This window comes from Musca autumnalis, unplaced genomic scaffold, assembly GCF_047663935.1.
Source record: "Musca autumnalis isolate F117 unplaced genomic scaffold, ASM4766393v1 scaffold_2, whole genome shotgun sequence".
NCBI classification, from domain to species: Eukaryota; Metazoa; Arthropoda; class Insecta; order Diptera; family Muscidae; genus Musca; species Musca autumnalis.
The window spans coordinates 26,937,086-26,958,805 of NW_027411755.1; the positions used below are offsets into that span (position 1 = coordinate 26,937,086).

Consider the following 21,720-nt stretch of genomic DNA (forward strand, 5'->3'; position numbering starts at 1 on the left):
AATAAGACCTGGACTTTTCAGCCCTGGCCAATTTCTAAGATATTTCCCTCGGAGTTTTTTCTAAAATAGTTTATTTTGATTTCTTAATCATTTCTGCTTTAAATATCACTAATTTTTGGGTGAACGAAATTTTCGGTTAAAAAAAAATAGGACCAGGACTTTTCAGCCCTGCTCAATTTACAAGATAATTTCATCGGATTTTTTGTAAAGTAGTTTATTTTGAATTCTTAATCATTTCTGCTTTAAATATTACTAGTTTTTGTGTGAACAAAATTTTCGGTTTAAAAAAATAGGGCCGGGACTTTTCAGCCCTGCTCAATTTTTCAGATATTTTTCTCGGACTTTTTCTAAAGTAATTTATTTTGTATCTACAATAATGTCTGCTTTGAAAATCACTAATTTTTGAATTAAAAAAAATCGGGTTTAAAAAATTAGGACCGGGACTTTTCAGCCCTGGCTAATTTCTAAGATAATTTCTTCCGATTTTCTGTAAAGTTGTTTATTTTGAATTCTTAGTCATTTCTGCTTTAAATATCACTAATTTTTGGATGAACAAAATTTTCGGTTTAAAAAAATAGGACCGGGACTTTTCAGGCCTGCTCAATACTTCAGGTATTTTTCGCGGACTTTTTCTAAAATAATTTATTTTGTGTCTACAATAATTTCTGCTTTGAATATCATTAATTTTTGGATCAAAAAAATTACGGGTTTAAAAAAAATTAGAACCGGGACTTTTCAGCCCTGACTAATTTCAAAGACATTTTCCTCGGAGTTTTTCCAAAATAGTTTATTTTGAATTCTTAATCATTTCAGGTTTAAAAATCACCAATATCTTGATGAACAAATTTTTCTTTAAAAAAAATAAGACCTGGACTTTTCAGCCCTGGCCAATTTCTAAGATATTTCCCTCGGATTTTTTCTAAAATAGTTTATTTTGAATTCTTAATCATTTCTGCTTTAAATACCACTAATTTTTGGGTGAAAAAAAATTGTCGGTTAGAAAAAAAACAAGACCGGGAATTTTCAGCCCTGGCTAATTTCTAAGATAATTTCATCGGATTTTCTGTAACACAGTTTATTTTGAATTCCTAATCATTTCTGCTTTAAATATCACAAATTTTTGGGGGAACAAAATTTTCGGTTAAAAAAAATAGGACCGGAACTTTTCAGCCCTGCTCATTTTTTCATATATTTTTCTCGGACTTTTTCTAAAATAATTTATTTTGTATCTACAATAATGTCTGCTTTGAAAATTACTAATTTTTGAATTAATAAAAAAATCGGGGTTAAAAAAATTAGGACCGGGACTTTTCAGCCCTGCTCAATTTTCAAGATATTTTCATTGGATTTTTTCTAATATAATTTAGTTTGTATTTACACTCTTTTCTGCTTTGAATATCTGTTATTTTTGGGAGAAAACATTTTTCGGTGTAAGAAAATTAGGACCTAGACTTTTCAGCCCTGTTGAATTTTCAAGATATTTTCTCGTTTTTTTTTAATAATTTGTTATTTATAATTATTAATATTTTTTTAATAATTTATTTTACTTTTTCAATCATTTCTACTTAAAACATTACTAATTTTTGGGTAATTTTTCGTTTTAAAAAATTAGGACCGGGACTTTTCAGCCCTGGCTATTTTCTAAGATATTTCCCTCGGATTTTCTGTAAAACAGTTTATTTTGAATTCTTAATCATTTCTGCTTTAAATATCACTAATTTTTGGGTGAACAAAATTTTCGGTTTAAAAAAATAGGGCCGGGACTTTTCAGGCCTGCTCAATTTTACAGATATTTTTCGCGGACTTTTTCTAAAATAATTTATTTTGTATCTACAATAATGTCTGCTTTGAAAATCACTAATTTTTGAATTAAAAAAATCGGGTTTAAAAAAATTGGGACGGGGACTTTTCAGCCCTGCTCAATTTACAAATAATTTCATCGGATTTTTTGAAAAGTAGTTTATTTTGAATTCTTAATCATTTCTGCTTTAAATATTACTAGTTTTTGGGTGAACAAAATTTTCGGTTTAAAAAAATAGGGCCGGGACTTTTCAGCCCTGCTCAATTTTTCAGATATTTTTCTCGGACTTTTTCTAAAGTAATTTATTTTGTATCTACAATAATGTCTGCTTTGAAAATCACTAATTTTTGAATTAAAAATAATTCGGCTTTAAAAAAATTAGGACCGGGACTTTTCAGCCCTGGCTAATTTCTAAGATAATTTCTTCCGATTTTCTGTAAAGTTGTTTATTTTGAATTCTTAGTCATTTCTGCTTTAAATATCACTAACATTCGGGGGAACAAAATTTTCGGTTTAAAGAAATAGGACCGGGACTTTTCAGTCCTGCTCATTTTTTCAGATATTTTTCGCGGGCTTTTTCTAAAATACTTTATTTTGTATCTACAATAATGTCTGCTTTGAAAATCACTAATTCTAGAATTAAAACAATTGGGTTTAAAAAAATTGGGACCGGGACTTTTCAGCCCTACTCAATTTTCAAGATATTTTCATTGGATTTTTTCTGATATGATTTAGTTTGTATTTTCAATCATTTCTGCTTTGAATATCTCTTATTTTTGGGAGAAAACATTTTTCGGTGAAAGAATATTAGGTCCTAGACTTTTCAGCCCTGTTGAATTTTCAAGATATTTTCTCGGTTTTTTTTATAATTTATTATTAATAATTATTAATATTTTTTTAATAATTTATTTTGCATTTTCAATCATTTCTTCTTAAAAAACTTCTAATTTTTGGGTAATTTTTCGGTTTAAAAAATTAGGACTGGAACTTTTCAGCCCTGGCCAATTTCTAAGATATTTATTTTGCATTCCTAATCATTTCTGCTTTAAATGTCACTAATTTTTGTGTGAACAAAATTTTCGGTTTAAAAAAATAGCCTTGCTCATTTTTTCAGATATTTTTCTCCGACTTTTTCTAAAATAATTTATTTTGTATCTACAAAGCAGACATTAGCTTTGGAAATTACTAATTTTTGAATTAAAAAAAAAGCGGGTTAAAAAATTAGGACCGGGACTTTTCACCCCTCTTAAATTTTCAAGATATTTTCTCGGTTTTTTAATAATTTTGTATTTATAATTATTAATATTTTTTTAATAATTTATTTTACATTTTCAATCATTTCTACTTAAAAAATACTAATTTTTGGGTAATTTTTCGGTTTAAAAATTAGGACCGAAACTTTTCAGCCCTGGCCAATTTCTAAAATATTTTCCTCGGATTTTTTTCTAAAATAATTTATATTGCATTCCTAATCATTTCTGCTTAAAATATCACAAATTTATGGGTGAAAATTTTTTCGGGTTTGAAAAAATAGGACCGGGACTTTTCAGACCTGCTCAATTTTTGATATTTTTCTTGGATTTTTTTCTAAAATAATTTATTTTGAATTCTTAATCATTTTAGCTATAAATATCACAAATTTCTGGATAAAAAATGTTTCGGGGTTAAAAAAATTAGGACCGGGACTTTTCAGCCCTGGCCAATTTCTGCTCAATTTTTAATATATTTTCCTCGGACTTTTTTTCTAAATTACTTATTTTGTTTGTTTATATCATTTTCATTTGAATAACCTTAAATTTCTTGCAATTTCTTTGTTGGGCCCCTGACTTTTCAGACCATCTGTTATTTTTCATGCAGTTTTTTTCGATTTTTTTTTTGTTTCTAATTAGTGATGATATGTTTTTTTGGGGAGGAAATGAGAAAAATAGAAATTTTATTTTATGATTTATGAATTGTTTTTGTGTATGGGTAATTTGTTGGAGGTGGATTTTGATTTTCGAGGGCCAAAAGGTGGGTGGTTTTAAAGAGGGGTCAATGGCTTTGTTAGTCTGGTGATTCGTATCGAATTAGTATGCTTTTCCAAATTTAGGTGAATTGTTCTAATTTAAAAACAAGGCCTAAATAGAAAATTCTACCGCATATTTTTTGTCTTCCAGGAGGGATGCCAAAGAAAAGAAGGACAAAAAATACTTTTTTATTTGTTACTGGGATTTTTGTTCGTGGGAAGGGGTGAAGAAAGTTATTCCAATAGAGGGGTGAAGGGGGGAAATTTTATTATGAAAAAGGTTTCAAAAGGATTTTGGATCTTTATAAAATCCATGAAATAAAAGTAACACAATAAAACTTCCAAAGCTTTAAGCTTAAATAAAAGCTTTTGCTTTTCATTTTTGATTTCTCAAGTCAAACATAAGCTTTTGCGCAAAGCTTAAAGCTCTTTTTGGTTAATATTTTTGTAATTTCGAACTAACAAAGCCAAAGGGTTTAACCCCTCTTTGGGGACATTAAAATGTGTCTAAAAACAATAAATAAAACATAAGAAGCACCAAAAAAAGTTTTTTTACAAAATTTTGAAATGTCATGTCATCACTTTATTTGTAATTAAAAAAAAGTTTATATAAAATTGTTACAAAATACATATTTGTAAACATAATTTGGATATAAGTAGTGGTTGCTGTGTGTGTGGGCAGGTTGCTAAATTACAAAATCAATAAATTTGTAAAAGAAAAATAAATTTGCAAATTGCAGTAACAGAACACAAATCAAGCTAGGCTTACACAAGAAAACAAAACATAAAAAGCTTGGTTTGCAAATAATTTTTTTTTTTAAATATACAAAAAGGGGAAGTTTTTGTTTTAAATTAAAAATAAAAAATTAAATTATAATTTTGAGAAGGGTGTTTTTTTTACTAAAAAAATTTAACTACAAACTTTTAAGCTTTTTAGGATGCACTAAGTTTCTAAACATCTATGAAAAACAAACTAAAAATTATAATAATTTATAAAAACTGTTATTACTTAATTTTAATATTTTTTTAGCTCTAAAATATAATATTTTTTGTGTTCTTTCTAAATTATTTTTTTTTTTAATTAGGTGTGCTTGCTTAAAGTTTTTTTTCTATTTGTGTTGAAAACTTAAATTAAATAGCTTTTTTGTTTTCTTTTCAACTCACCGACGGGGTGATAATGTTGTAAACCTCCGCCGCTACCAATACCACCGACACTACTGCTACTCGTCGTCGTCGTCGTACCGTTATTAAGACCACCGTTCATACGTGTTAATTGTTGTAAATCATTTCCGGTCAAGGGCGCCGATGAATTCAAAAATGCTGACGCCGTTAATATTGCAGCATTATCGGCAAATTGTTGATGATTGGCAATATGGAAGCTATTGTTGTTGTTGCTACTGTTGTTATTTTGTAAAACTGGCCTTAAATTGTTGCTAGCGGCTGCTGCGGCAGCTATAAATGGTGTGCTTTCAATAACTGGTGTCTGTGGTGAGTCCAATGGTCGAATGCCCACAAATGAAGATTCAAGCCAACATTTTCTGAAATAATTAAAAAAATATATATAAATTAGAATATGTTTTTGTAAAATAAAAAATTTAAAAAATACATTAATTTAAGTTATTTACAATGTAGGCGTATACTTGGCGTCATCATGTATACGCCTTGGGGTACCTTATTACTTAAAATATCATTATTTTATGGTTAAAGCTCTAATAAAAAAAAATTAAAATATAAATATTTTGTTTAAGAAAAATAAAATGTGTTGAATACGTCATAAAACTAGAAAGTTGTATATGTCGATATTGGAAAAGGGATTTAAAGCTAAGGCAATAAAGTAAACGGACGAAATAAGGCAACATAGACATGTGGAGGGAAATGAGATCGTTAAAAGATGTGATGAATATCTATCTATTTCTATTTTTATCTATTTTTACTAAAAAGAGTTCATTATAAACCTTTTCCATTTCAGCTTTGAATATCACTTACTTTCGGGAAACATTTTTGAAGTGAAAAGCCCGGACTTTTCAGCCCTGCTCAATTTTTGAGATATTTTTCTAGGATTTTTTCTTTAAATAGTTTATTTTGTATTCTTTATTATTTGTGCTTTGAATATTACTTATCTTCGTGGAAAATTTAAAAAAAAACGAAATTTTGCCGCTAAGTCATTAAGAGGACCGGGACTTTCAGTCAGGGTTTTTTTCTAAAATAGATGAATATCTATCTATTTTTACTAAAAAAAAGGATTTGTAATGAACACACAAATCCTTTTTCATTCCAGCTTTAAATATCACATACTTTCGGGGAACATTTTTGAAGTGAAAAGCCGGGACTTTTCAGGCTTGCTCAGTTTTTGAGATATTTTTCTAGGATTTTTTCTAAAATAGTGTATTTTGTATTGTTTATTATTTCTGCTTTGAATATTACTTATTTTCGTGGAAATTTTTGGAAAAAACGAAATTTTGCAGATGAAGCATTAACCCATTTTGTACTTGGTGTTCGATTTTTCGAACAGTAAAATCACTTCTTTTCAAAAAAATATTTATGGATGAAAAAGGTTAAATTTTAAATTGTTCCTTTGAAAACCCCCCTCCCCCTCGATGTTAAGGGTAGATTTTTGAAACCTATATTTTTGGATACTTTTTAAATTAATTTTAAAAAATTAAATTAAAAAAAGTAATCATGGGGAATTTTGCCAATATATGTAGCCGTTTCACAAAATATAAAGAACTTGATTTACATGCGCAAACGCGACTTTACAGATGTGCAAAGTTGACTGTTCGAAATTTCGAACGCTGGTACTTAACCTACATATCGATGGGTATATCAAAACGTGGAAATTTACTGACAAAGTGCGGGGAAAAGTTATTATAGCACCATATAATACTAAATACTAAATTTCAGCAATTTCTAAAGGAAAGTGCGGCTAAAATCCTGACTAAATATGTATTAATTTACAACAATTTCTGTAGGATAATGCTGCTAAATCCTTGAAGTCTCCCGAAAATCGGGCGGTACCGTTCAATGGGGGGCAATCCAGAACGTGGACCAGTGCTGACACATTTCGGGGAAAAGTTTTGTAGGTCCAAAGAAGTCTCAATATAGTATTCCCTGCCTTACCCCTTGGTAAACATCGCCAATTTTTTCCCACTAATAAATTAAAGTTGTTTTAATAAAATATTAAAACAACGACTATGGGATTAAGTCTGACTATTTTGAAAAACAAAATAGAAGTCGTCATCCCAAACAAAAAACGCCAACCCTCCTGATCCTAATTACCCTAAAAAAGTGCTTTGTTTTTAAAAAATAAATAAAAAAATTGTCTCGGTACTGGAACTTTTCAGCCCTGCTCAATTTTTAAGATATTTTTCTCAATTTATTTTCTAAAATAGTTTCTTTTGTATTCTTTATCGTTTCTGCTTTGAAAATTAATTATTTTCGGGGAAAATTTTCGAAGTTAAAAAAGGGACTTTTCAGCTCTACTAAATTTCTTAAATATTTTTTTACATTTTTTTCTAAAATAAATTAATTTAAATTTCGACAATTTTACATATTAATGCTCCTAATTTTCCTGTACAATTTATTTTGGGTTTAACAAATTAGGTCACGGACTCAATTACTGAGATATTTATCTCTGATTTTTTTAAATTAATTTGGATTTTAATAATTTAAGCTTTGAACATATTAATTTTCGTAAAAAAATGTTTCGGTGTAAGAACGTTAGTACCGGTACTGATTGATTTTTTCTAAAAATATTTTTTGAAAAATCCCAGATCATCTGAATCTTTTAAAAATTGACAATCATCTAAATTTTCATAAATATGAAACCGTCCATGTTTTTTTAATTTTCCGATCGCTTAAAAATATTTTCTGACAACTCCCCGATGGTCAATTTTTTTTCTTCAAAAATCCATGATCATTTAAAAATATTTTTTGAAAACTTCACGATTATTTAAAAATATGTTTTTGAAAACTTCACGATTATTTAAAAATATGTTTTTGAAAAATCCACGATTATTTAAAAATATGTTTCTGAAAAATCCACGATCATTTAAAATATTTTCTGAAAAATTAACGATAATTTTAAAATATTTTTTTAAAAATCCACGATCATTTAATTTTTTTTTAACCTACGACCATTTAAAAATATTTTTTTGATAAATCCACGATCATTTAAAAATATTTTTTGATAAATCCACGATCATTAAAAAATATTTTTTGGAAAATTCACTATTATAATTTTTTTTCTTGAAAAATCATTTAAAAAATCTACGATCATTTAAAAATATTTTTTGAGAAATGCACGATCATTTAAAATTTTTTCTTGAGAAATGCACGATCATTTAAAACAATATTTTCATTTAAAAATATTTTTTTGAAAAATTTACGATCATTTAAAAATATTTTTTGAAAAATTTACGATCATTTAAAAATATTTTTTGAAAAATCTACGATCATTTAAAAATATATTTTGAAAAATTCACGATATTTTAAAAATATTTTTTGAGAAATGCACGATCATTAAAAAATTATTTTTTGGAAAATTCACGATCATTAAAATTTTTTTTTGAAAAATTCACCATCATTTAAAAAATATTTTTTGAGAAATCTACGATCATTTAAAAATATTTTTTTGAGAAATGCACGATCATTTAAACATTTTTCTTGAGAAATGCACGATCATTTAAAACAATATTTTCATTTAAAAATATTTTTTTGAAAAATCCACGATCATTAAAAACATTTTTTTTTAAAAATCAACGATCATTTAAAAATATTTTTTTTTTTGAAAAATCCATGATCATTAAAAATATTTTTTGTGAAAAATCCATGATCATTTAAAAACATTTTTTGAAAAATCCACGATCATTTAAAAATAAAAATTATTTTTGGAAAATACACGATCTTTTAAAAATATTTTTTGGAACATTTACGATCATTTAAAAAATATTTTTTGAAAAATCCACCATTAGTAAAAAATCTACGATCATTTAAAAATATTTTTTTAAAAATCCACGATCAATAAAAATATTTTTTAAAAATTCACGACCATTTAATAGTCATCATAAAAATATTTTTTGAATAATCCACGATCTTTTAAAAGTATATTTTGAAAAATCCACGATCATTTAAAAATATTTTTTGAAAAATCAACGATAATTTAAAAATATTTTTTGAAAAATCCACGATAATTTAAAATATATATTTTGAAAAACCCACGATCATTTACAAATATTTTTTGAAAAATCCACGACCATTTAAAAATATTTTTTTAATAAATCCACGATCAATTAATTTTTTTTTTTTTGAAAAATCCACTATTACTTAAAAATATGTTTTTGAAAAATCCACTATTATTTAAAAAAAATTTTTGAAAAATCTACGATTATTTAAAAATATTTTTTGAAAAATCTGTGATCATTTAAAAATATTTCTTGAAAAATCCACGATTATTTAAAATTTTTTTTGAAAAATCTACGATGATTTGAAAATATTTTTTGAAAAATCCACGATCATTTAACAATATGTTTAAAAAAATACACGATGATTTAAAAATATTATTTGGAAACTCCACAATGATTTAAAAATATTTTTTGAAAAATCCACGATGATTAAAAATATTTTTTGAAAAATCCACGATGCTTTAAAAATATGTTTTGAAAAATCCACGATGATTTAAAAACATTTTTTTGAAAAATATACGATCGTTTAAAAATTTATCTAAAAAATCTACGATCGCATTTTTTAAAAACAAAGATTTTTCTATTTAAAAATTCACGATCTCATTTTTAAAAATCCGTCCAAAAATATTTTTTTTAAATCTACGATCGTCTAAAGATATTTTTTAAAATCCACGATAGTCTAAAAATATATTTTGGAAAATCCACGAACATCTAAATTTTTTTTAATCCACGATAGCATCATCTAAAAATTTATTTTGAAAAATCCACCATCATCTAAAAATTTATTTTTAAAAATCCACGATCATCTAAAAATATATTTTGAAAACTCCACGATCATCTAAAAATATATTTAAAAAAAATCCATGATCGTATAAAATATATATTTTGAAAAATCCAGGATCGTCATAAATATATTTAGAAAAATCTACGATCGTTTAAAAATATTTTTTTTGAAATAAAAACTATCATCTAAAAATATTGTTTGAAATATCAACGATCATCTGAAAATATTTTTTGAAAAATCCACAATCATTAAAAAAAACTCATTTTTTGAAAAATTCACTATCTTCTGAAATATTTTTTTTTTTTTGAAAAATCCCAGATGGACTAAAAATATTTTTAAGAAAATTCCAAATCGCCTAAAAAAATTTTTAAGAAAATCCACGATCGTCTATAAATAATTGTTGATAAATCCGCGATATTAAAATACTTCTTGAAAAATGCACAATCGTCTGAATTTAAACCGAATTTAAGTCCATTTAAAAATCCAAGAAATTAGCGAAATAAAATTTAAAAAAAAATATATCAATTTATAATTCCTCGCTCGTAGCTCTCTCTCTCTCTTTCTTTTTATTTTATGCACCACCGTACAAGTGTTGTCAAAGCGTGTATACAGTGGCGCCCTGGCTACGATTTTAATGTGCATATTAGTGAATTTTTCAAAGTATTTTAAAAATAATAATTTTAGATTCACTTGGGCAGTTTTGTTGTAAGTCAAGCTTAATCTCATATTTGTTGTTTTCACATTTAAAAAAAAAAAACAACAAGTTTAAAGTGGGATGTAGTTAAAATTGATTACTTTAGGGGATGGCAGAGAAGACTAGTTAATTTGGTTTACGAGAGTTTTTAGGTGTTTCGGTTGAATTCGCATTTAAACGTATTCGTCAGTCACACTTATTCTTGAGCTCGAGTCGTCATAAAATTGAGGAAGGGTTCTTTGTTCAATACAAAGAACTAAGATAACTGATGAGTCCAAGTGGCGTTGGACGAAACTAGGCTTCTCTGCCATCCCCCAAAAGTAATAAATTTTAACTACATCACACTTTAAACTTGTTGGTTTTAAATTTGAAAACAACAAATATAAGATTTAGCTTGACATACCAACAAATAGTAAGATAATAATTTTAGAGGAACTTTTAGAACCACCAAATTCAGCGACTAATTCCACAATGCGTATAAGTGTTGCCATAACTTATTCGTCTCGGTGGACTTTAAATGTATAAATTTCAAATGTAAGAGATTGTCAGAGAATTCATTGTGAATATTTTTGGAAAATTGCTCAGTTAGCGATTCAAATGTAAATTGATGGATAGTCGATCATAGATCTGCAGGTCTTTCGATTTTTTTTTAATCCATTGTCACACCTGGGATTATATTCGAAAATACTGTTTTTTATAAAATCCACGACATGTATATAGGCGTTGTGGAAGGCCATATTTCAAACGGAATGGCTGATTCAATATACCCTCAATAAATATGTTATTATAAATTTCACTGTAACATATACGTTTTGTCAACATGTATACGCATCGTGATACTTTCAATATCAGTTTATATTATATTTATATTGTTATTAATATTAATATATAATTTTGCCAAAAGTCCTCAACTTTTGCTTACATATTTTACTCAAATATCATTTGTGTGTCAACATTCTTTTGATCACCACAAAATGTGCTTGAGGAGGGCCTGAAAGCTATGGCAATAGCCTATGCAATATAAAAACGCTGCAGCACAATAAAATATGATGTGTTGATAAATCTAAGCCAACTATATCACTCTTCTGTCATCTTTTGCTGTCTATATGAGAGCAGTTTATAAATATTTAAAGAGCGGTATAGAGGATAAACCAAAGAGTTTTATATTTGACATTTTATTGCAGTTTATCCCCAGAGGTTAGTGGTCAAAAGCCCTAAAGCGTATATGAGCGACTAGTTTGCTACAAAAAACTAACGTAAAACGGCTGTCCACAAATTGGGTTACCAATTGAGTTCATACTGATGCATCGATTAAGTATGAATTTCTAATAAATGTCACCCAGATATGTTAGTGTTGCGTATAAGTTATGACACTATGTATACGCATGGATGTACTTAAACATATATTTAGATATTTTGCGAAGTTTTATAAATTTTTTGCCTAAACAAAAAAACTTTATACGAAATTGTTCTGTCAATTCTAGCAAAAAATAAAACACTCAAGACACCTTTGCAGGGTAGGAGAATATTTCGAATAGTATTTATCTTCGTGTTAATGAATCTATCCCGATTTGGCTGACAAATTATGGCAAAATATTTCGATGGTAAATAACTGGAGAAAATTAATTTAATCACTTATAAGGGTATATTCTTAAGGCACCTTATGATTGTATAGATTACTATGAGAACAAACATAAAACAATATTCAAAAATTAGTCACAAATTGATCAAAAATTACTTAAGTCACTGTTGCGTATAAGTTATGACAGCATGTATACGTAAGTAGGTACTTCAACATTTTTAAGTCATTTTTTTGTGGAAATTTATACTCAAATACATGCTTATACATTGAATTAGCATTCGTTTCTATCAAATAACCTAAGTCACCGTTGGGTATTAGTTATGACAACATGAATACGCAAGGAGGTACTTCAAAGTTTATTTTGACGTTATTCTCAGTAAATGTTGCTTCAAAAATTAACTTCTCTAAAGGCCTCGACACATAAGAAGCATAGCATTCTTGCTTAAGTCATATCTGGTAAATGACTAAAGACCAAGTTCGACCTAATTCAAATGTGATTCTGAAATCTTTTTACTAGGTCCAACTTGGTCTTCAGCCATTTACCAGATATGACTTAAGCATGAATGGCATGCTTCTTATGTGTCGAGGTCTTAACATCTATGTTTCATTCAACTAAAATTAAATCATCACGATAACAGTGAAGAAAGTTGTCTTTAAAACTGCAACAAATTACTGGCCGAAATTTCCTATGTCACTGTTGCGTATAAGTTATGACAGCATGTATACGCCCTTAGGAACTTCAAAAAGTTTTTAGTCATTTTGTGGTGTAAATGTTGCTTAAAGACAATTTTTGTCAATCCAACCCACATAAAATCCACAAGATAAAATTATATAAAAAATTCTCCAGCAATTTTATAATCATTGTCCTGTTTCTTTGGCAAATTTTTGCGGTAAAACAATTGTTCATTTTGTAATATTTTTTCTTGTTGCAAAATGCCAAACAACAAATAACATTTCCGCCCAACGGAAATGCTTTTTCATTGTTGTGGTAGCGGCGGCGGCATTCATGTGCATTCATCTACAATAAGGCAGCAGCAGCAGCTGCTGTATTTGTGTGATGGTGTTTTGTCTACTTGACGCTCTCTTTCATCTGATGGTCGAAATGAAAAAGAAGGCCTTAAGCCAGTCCGTATATTTCTGGCTTTTATAATACATTGTGCTTTTGTTCGTTTGTTTGCTTTATTTGTTGAGGCTTTTTGATGCTGAGGACTTTTATTTAATGTTTGTTGGTATTTTTATTCTGTCTTTTTGTGTCCAATTTTTTTTCCTTTTGATGACTCACAATCTTTGGTTGTGTATAATTTATAAATTGTGTGTGATTATATTTTATAAGTCATGCAATTTATATGAGTAGATAAATGCTATTGCATAATCTTAGACCATGTCTAGAGATTTAGAAACACATACGTGTATACATATGCATGTGTTATGATTCACATACAACTCATAAATGTTGCATAGCCCTAAGTCAAGGAAAGCCGGCGTCATCCTTACATTTGTAAAACAAAAAAGTCATTCTAATATTCATGAACTCAATTCCCCTACAAAAGTGTAACAGTTCTGAGGAGAGAGATGTAGAGAGAGATGAAGAGAATTGTGAGGGTAAAAAGTGAAATCATCACAAAACAAATTGTAACAATCTACAAATGTCACAAACACACAAAAGTTGACTCTGCAAATAAGTAACAACTGAAAAGTAATAAAGTGTGACAACAAATTATGCTGGAAAAAAAAAATAAAAAGTTGAAACATACGATTCAAAGTTGGATTTTTATGAGGCTATGTAGTTCCAAGAATCTTCTTTTTGTTTCCCATAATAAAAATGTTCCGTATAAAAGGGTCAACAGTTTTATGAGCTCTAATTAAACATTGAATCAGTTTCACTAAAGTTTTTCTGAGCTTCAATGCCAAAAACCGGTGACATTAATTACATTTTATATTCCCAAGACCGCAATGCGTATAAGTGCTGTCACAACGTATACGCAGTGGTGGACCCGTTACGATTTTAAATTCTGTAAGCATCACAGAGCATATTTTAAGGTGCAGAAAAGGGTCAAACGTCGGTTCATGATCTCTAACTGAACATTAATTCAGTTTCACTAAAGTTTTTCTGAGCTTCAATGCCAAAAACCGGTGACATTAATTTAATTTTATATTCCTAAGACCGCAATGCGTATAAGTGGTGTCACAACGTATACGCAGTGGTGGACCCGTTACGATTTTAAAGTCTGTAAGCATCACAGAGCATATTTTAAGGTGGAGAAAAGGGTCAAACGTCGCTTCATGATCTCTAACTGAAAATTAATTCAGTTTCACTTCAGTCTTTTGGGCTTCAATGCCAAAAACCGGTGGTTTAATTAAATTTTATATTCCTAGGACCGCAATACGTACAAGTGCCATCATAAAGTATACGCAGTGGTGAACTCGTTACGATTTTAAATTCGCCGCAATCAAAGGGAGTTTTAAGTTAGCATTTTTGGAGATCTAAATGGCGGACATGCTACGATTTTAAATTGTTTACTAAATGACCAATCAATGTGGATATTTGTGAGAAGATTTTTTAACAATATTAAGAAACCTTAAATATTTTTCGAGAGAAGTCACCCTTGTCCCATCTGGGATGCTTGTGGAACAATTATAAATATTTTTAGTTCGAAAATTCTGGTATTGAACTAGCAATCAAGGTGGATATTTGTGGAACTGCAGACACATCAAAGATGGATTTAAAAAAATATATTTCTTGTAAAATATTCAGCCATCAAATGAGTATTAATTCAGCGGCTAGGCCCACAATGCGTATAAGTGCTGTCATAGTGTTTACGCCACGGTGGACTTTATATGAACCAATTTTAAAATCAATTTTTTTGTGGAATTGTGCATTTTGTGGAATTGTCAGAGTCATCAGACGTTGAATGTTTATGTACATATGTATATAAATTAGGAGAAATTATAAGATCCATCAAATTATTTTCAATTCAGAAACTAGGATTATAATGCGCATAAATGCTTTCATAACGTGTACGTAAGGGTGAACTTTAAATGTACACATGTAAATGCAGAGACAATCAGATCAATTAACGTGGATATTTGTGGAATTGTCAATCATATAAAATTATTTTTGTAGAAATATCAGAATGTCAGACGAGATGTACAAGGTGTTTTTTAAGAATATTTGTGAGGAACTATAAGAGACATCTGGGCATCCGATAATAAATAATTGTAAGAACTGTCAGATTAAAAAAAAAAGAAATAGTTTTATAAAACTGTCAGGTGATTTAAATTTTGTATTAAAGAATATTTTTGTGGAACTGTCAAAGTGAAGTTTTTAAGAAGAGTCCAATGAGAGCCATTCAACGATTTCAGGGAATATGACCTCGATTCGTATAAGTGTTGTCATACGTTATACGCAGCAGTGGACTCGTTAAAATGTTTTATCAGAGCATTTAAATTGGATGTTTGGAGAATTTTTATAGACATCAGAATAAATTTTATGAAATTATTGGAACCATAAAATGTGAGTTTTTAAACATAATTTTGAGGAACTACATTCAACATTCAACGAGGAGACATAAATATAGGAAGTGAATTCCTGATTCTAATCGAAGTTTATGACCCTAGTTTTTGATAAAACGTGTCAAATTATATTTTTAACAAATATTTTTCATCCAAATTCCAAATCCACAATCCCGACAATGAACGTGGATTTTAAGAGAATATTTTTTTTTAAATGGTGGATTTTTAAAGAATATTTTTTCAAAAATCGTGGATTTTTTAAAGAATAATTTTTCAAAAATCGTGGATTTTTTAAAGAATAATTTTTCAAAAATCGTGGATTTTTTAAAGAATAATTTTTCAAAAATCGTGGATTTTTTAAAGAATAATTTTTCAAACTATCGTTGATTTTTTAAATAAAATTTTTTTCAAAAATCGTGGATTTAAAAAAAAAATATTTTTTTTTAAAATCGTACATTTAAAATTTTTTTCAAATATCGTGGATTTTTTAAAAAATAGTTCTTCACAAATAGTGGATTGTTTTAAAGAATATTTCTTCAAAAATAGTGGATTTTTTAAAGAATAATTTTTCAAAAATCGTGGATTTTTTAAAGAATAATTTTTCAAAAATCGTGGATTTTTTAAAGAATATTTTTTTCAAAAATCGTGGATTTTTTAAAGAATATTTTTTCAAAAATCGTGGATTTTTTAAAGAATATTTTTTCAAAAATCGTGGATTTATTAAAGAATATTTTTTTCAAAAATCGTGGATTTTTTAAAGAATATTTTTTCAAAAATCGTGGATTTTTTAAAGAATATTTTTTCAAAAATCGTGGATTTTTTAAAGAATATTTTTTCAAAAATCGTGGATTTTTTAAAGAATATTTTTTCAAAAATCGTGGATTTTTTAAAGAATATTTTTTCAAAAATCGTGGATTTTTTAAAGAATATTTTTTCAAAAATCGTGGATTATTTAAAGAATATTTTTTCAAAAATCGTGGATTTTTAAAGAATATTTTTTGAAAAATCGTGGATTTTTAAAGAATATTTTTTGAAAAATCGTGGATTTTTAAAGAATATTTTTTGAAAAATCGTGGTTTTTTAAAGAATATTTTTTGAAAAATCGTGGTTTTTTAAAGAATATTTTTTTGAAAAATCGTGGATTTTTTAAAAAATATTTTTTCAAAAATCCTGGATTTTTTAAAGAATATTTTTTTCAAAAATCGTGGATTTTTTAAAGAATATTTTTTTCAAAAATCGTGGATTTTTTTAAGAATTTTTTTTCAAAAATCGTGGATTTTTTAAAGAATATTTTTTCAAAAATCGTGGATTTTTTAAAGAATATTTTTCAAAAAATCGTGGATTCTTTAAAGAATATTTTTCAAAAAATCGTGGATTTTTTAAAGAATATTTTTCAAAAAATCGTGGATTTTTTAAAGAATATTTTTCAAAAAATCGTGGATTTTTTAAAGAATATTTTTCAAAAAATCGTGGAATTTTTAAAAAATAATTTTTCAAAAATCGTGGATTTTCTAAGGAATTTTTTTCAAAAATCGTGGATTTTTTAAAGAATATTTTTTCAAAAATCGTGGATTTTTTAAAGAATATTTTTTCAAAAATCATGGATTGTTTAAAGTATATTATTTCCAAAATCGTGGATTTTTTAAAGAATATTTTTTTCAAAAATCGTGGATTTTTTAAAGAATATTTTTTTCAAAAATCGTGGATTTTTTAAAGAATATTTTTTCAAAAATCGTGGATTTTTTAAAGAATATTTTTTCAAAAATCTTGGATTTTTTAAAGAATATTTTTTCAAAAATCGTGGATTTTTTAAAGAATATTTTGTTCAACAAACGTAGATTTTTTAAAGAATATTTTGTTCAACAAACGTAGATTTTTTAAAGAATATTTTGTTCAACAAACGTAGATTTTTTAAAGAATATTTTTTTAAAAATCGTGGATTTTTAAAGAATATTTTTTTAAAAATCGTGGATTTTTAAAGAATATTTTTTCAAAAATCTTGGATTTTTTAAAGAATATCGTGGATTTTTTAAAGAATATTATTTCAAAAATCGTGGATTTTTTAAAGAATAATTTTTCAAAAATCGTAGATTTTTTAAAGAATATTTTTTCAAAAATCGTTAAAGAATAACGTAGATATTTTAAAGAATAATTTTTCAAAAATCGTGAATTTTAAAATAATTATTTTTAATATTTTTTTTTAATAATTATTTTTCAAACAATTTTTGGATTTCTTTAAATAATTATTTATCAAAAAATATTGAATTTTTTAAATAATTAATTTTTTTTTAAAAAAAATGGATTTTTTAAATATTTAATTATTTTTCAGAAAAGATTTTTTAAAAAATCGTGGTTTTTAAAGAATATTTTTATAAAATCGTGGTTTTTGTAAAGAATATTTTTCAAAAAATATGTCTCCAAAAACCGTGGATTTTTTAACGACTATTTTTCCAAAAACCGTGGACTTTTTAAAGAATATTTTGCAAAAATCGTGCATTGTAAAGAATATTTTTTGAAAAATCGTGATTTTTTAAAAGAATATTTTTTCAAAAATCATGTTTCCGCCCAATAAACGTGGATTTTTAATGAATATTTTTCCATCCATCATCCGCCCAATAAACGTGGATTTTTAATGAATATTTTTCTTCCTCGCCCATTAAGAATTATCTTCCTGTTGAAATCCCTAAAAGTATGCCGCAAATATTACATAAATGTTATTTTACCATTAACCCATAAACTTTTAACATTTCAATATAAATGTCTTATTTAACTTTTTTAACTGTTTTCAATTAATCAAGGACTTCTCGCTTTCCACCATCATCCTCCACAATGATGAGCTTTTAATCTCAGTTTTTTAATTTAATTCACTTCACTGAGAAATTGTTCTTTGTTTCTTTTCTTTGGATTTCACGGCTCAGTGACTTGGATGCGGAGGTTTTTGTTTGAGGTGCACTGGTGGCGCAGGTAAAGTTTAATTAAACTCGACTTTTTTATTTCTAGCGATTCTTTAAATAAATCTTTAGTTGGTGGTAATTGTTACGAGGTGAGAAAGAAACGTTTCCATAAAAAACAAAAGACTTAACCAGAAAGAGGTTGCTGCAAAACTTGCCAGAATTTTCTCAAGCTTTCTTTACAAGTCCATGGTAGAATTTTAATTAATTTAATTAAAAACATTTTTTTGTTTAATCAGCAAATAAAGATTGTCGGCAAAAAAAAATTACCTCTCTCTTGGGAATCACGTTTTGTTGCTTCACAGTTTATTTTTTTTTGTCTAATTGCTTCGAACGCGGAAATAACACACTTTCTTAACGATGACGACAAAATATTCCTTTCTAACTGACTGACACGTTGAGGATAAATTTTGTTTTGGTGACAAGAAGGAAAGAAACCTGGTGACTGGAAAATTTAACACAATTTACCACACGTCTTGCTGGTAGCACGCTGTGCAAGCCAATGAAACGTTTGGTTCGAAAAGGAAACTCTCTGAACTACAGAGCAGCATTTAAGAATGAAATGGCCTGGTTGTTGTAGTTGCTGCTGCAATTGTAGTGGTGGTTGGGAGGTAATATGGTTAGCAGTGGATGTGTGGTATTTGATGATGGTTGATTTTATTCAACAATCACCCAACAACCAATCGAGGGGTTAGGGAAGCTCGACCAGAGCCGTAGCAGTATGTCACCAAATAATCCGATAACATGAAAAAGGAAACCCCTTTTTTGGGTTACATTTTCAATTCGCGACCGAACGACCCTGTGCCAAACATTTTTTATGCTATTTGTGTGTAATACTTCTTAGAGACTAAAAGTCGTCGCCATCGTCATTGTCTCGTACATTTTGATATGATTTCTTCTATGTTTGTTGGTTTGCTGTGTGTAACTAAACTTGATTACATACATACATAGATATGTATTTGTGTGTTCTTTTGTATAAAATCGTTTAGTATTTGTTAACTGTAAATACTGCCGATGTCGATGGCAGGAAGCAAAACTGATCTAAAAACAGTTGTTATGAGAAAGAATAACAAATTCAAAATGAAGTGCAAAAAGCAAACAACGAGGTGGGTAGTAACTAGGTCAGGATATACTGCAGACTTTAAGGACATTTTGTAAATGTATTAGAGCCAAAAATTCAAATAAGTAAATGGAGCAACTTTATTTACCTACTACAAAAGGAACGAGCCACATTTCTTATAACCACGCTTAGGTCCATATTTATTATACATAAATCCAAAATTGGGGGCCACATTTTATAAGATAACTATTGAAATCCACTATCCCACCAATAAACGTGGATTTTTAAAGAATATTTTTTCATCCGTTATCCCATCAACAAACGTGTTTTTTTTAAAGAATATTTTTCATCAATTACCCCATTAATAAACGTGGACTTTTTAAAGAATATTTTTTCATCAATCATCTGCCTAATAAACATGGATTTTTTTAAAGAACATTTTTCATACCTCATCCGCCCAATAAAAAATTTTTGAAAAATATTTTCTAAAAAAATTGTATTAAGAATATTTTTTCAAAAACGTGAATTTTTTTGAAAAATATTTTTCATAAAATTGTGGATATTTTTAAGAATATTTTTTCAAAGAAAGGGGACTTTTCAAAGACTATTTTTTAAAAAATTGTGGATATTTTTAAGAATATTTTTTCGAAAAACGTGGAATTTTTAAAGAATATTTTTTTAAATAATTTTATTTTAAACAAGATGGATTTCTTAAACAACACTTTTTTCAAAACAAAAAAAAAAAAGGTTAATTATTAAGGAATATTTTTTTTTTCAATAAACATGGATTTTTTAAAGATTATTTTTTTTCAAAAATCGTGGATTTTTAAAAGAGTATTTTTTCAAAAATTTTGGATAAGATTTTATCAAAAATCATGGAATTTTTAAGAAATATTTTTTCAAAAATCTTGGAATTTTTAAAGATTTTCTTTTCAAAAATCTTGGATTTTGTAAATAGATTTTCAAAATTTGTGAATTTTTTAAAGAATATTTTTTTACAAATAGTGCATTTCTTAAAAAAATATTTTTCAAAAACCGCGGATTTTTTAAAGAATAGTTTTTCAAAAATTTTGGATTTTTTAAAGAATATTTTTTCAAAAATCTTGGTATTTTTAAACTATATTTTTTCAAAGATCTTGGAATTTTTTAAGAAATTTTTTCAAAAATCGTGGATTTTTTTTAAAATATATTTTTTTTTCGAAACGTGGGCTTTTTAAATAATTTTATTTAAAACAATATAGATTTCGTAAACAATACTTTTTTTAAAATCGTGAACTTTTTAAAGAATATTTTTTCAAAAATCGTGAATTTTTTAAAGAACCTTTTTTTAAAAAATCGTGGATTTTTTAAGAATATTTTTTCAAAAATTGTGGATTTTTTTATAGAATATTTTTTTTTCAAAAATCGTGGATTTTTTAAAGTATATTTTTTTAATAAACATGGATTTTTTAAAGAACGTTTTTTCAATAAACGTGGATTTTTCAAAGACGAGGAGTTTTAAATATTATTTTTTTTACATTTTTTCCCACATTAGTGGATTTTTAAAGAATTTTTCTACACACGTGGATAGAATTTGTGCCATTTTTACAACATACTTTAAGGGATTCTCATAAAAAAAAACTATGAAGAGTTACATTTATGTACGTTTTTTGAAAAAATAAATCTTTAAAAAAATTCATTTTTTTAAATATTCTTAAAAAAAAATCTTTGAAAGAATATTTATTAGAATATAATTTTTAAAAAAATCTATAACAAATCCTCATTTATTGAAAAAAATGTCTAATCTATTTTTTGATAAAAAGATTTTTAAAAAATCCGGTTTAAAAAAAATCTATAAATAATTTAAGTTTTTGAAAGAAAAAAATCTTTAAATCCTCGTTTTTTGAAAAAGGTTTTAAAAAATCTAAAAATCATAAAAAAATCATAAAAAACTTATGAAGAGTTACATTTACGTTTTTTGAAAAAATAGTCTTTAAAAAAATCCATTTTTTTGTTTTTGAAAAAATATTCTTAAAAAATCTTTGAAAGAATATTTATTAAAATACCATTTTTTTAAACAAATATCTATAACAAATCCACGTTTATTGAAAAAATGTCTAATCTTTGTCTAATCTAATTTATTGAAAAATGTTTTAAAAAATCTACGTTTT

At 26.8% G+C, this 21,720-nt stretch overlaps 1 protein-coding gene across 32 annotated transcripts in view; it reads right to left on the minus strand.

The window, feature by feature from the left end:
• Window positions 1–21,720, minus strand: part of LOC141393821 (uncharacterized) — a 501,342-nt gene that overhangs the window by 24,609 nt on the left and 455,013 nt on the right. For all 32 annotated transcript variants that reach the window (XM_073967334.1, XM_073967332.1, XM_073967333.1 and 29 more), the window contains one exon: window positions 4,971–5,344. In XM_073967334.1, the coding sequence (XP_073823435.1) occupies window positions 4,971–5,344 (374 nt within the window). The remainder of the gene's footprint in view (window positions 1–4,970; window positions 5,345–21,720) is intronic.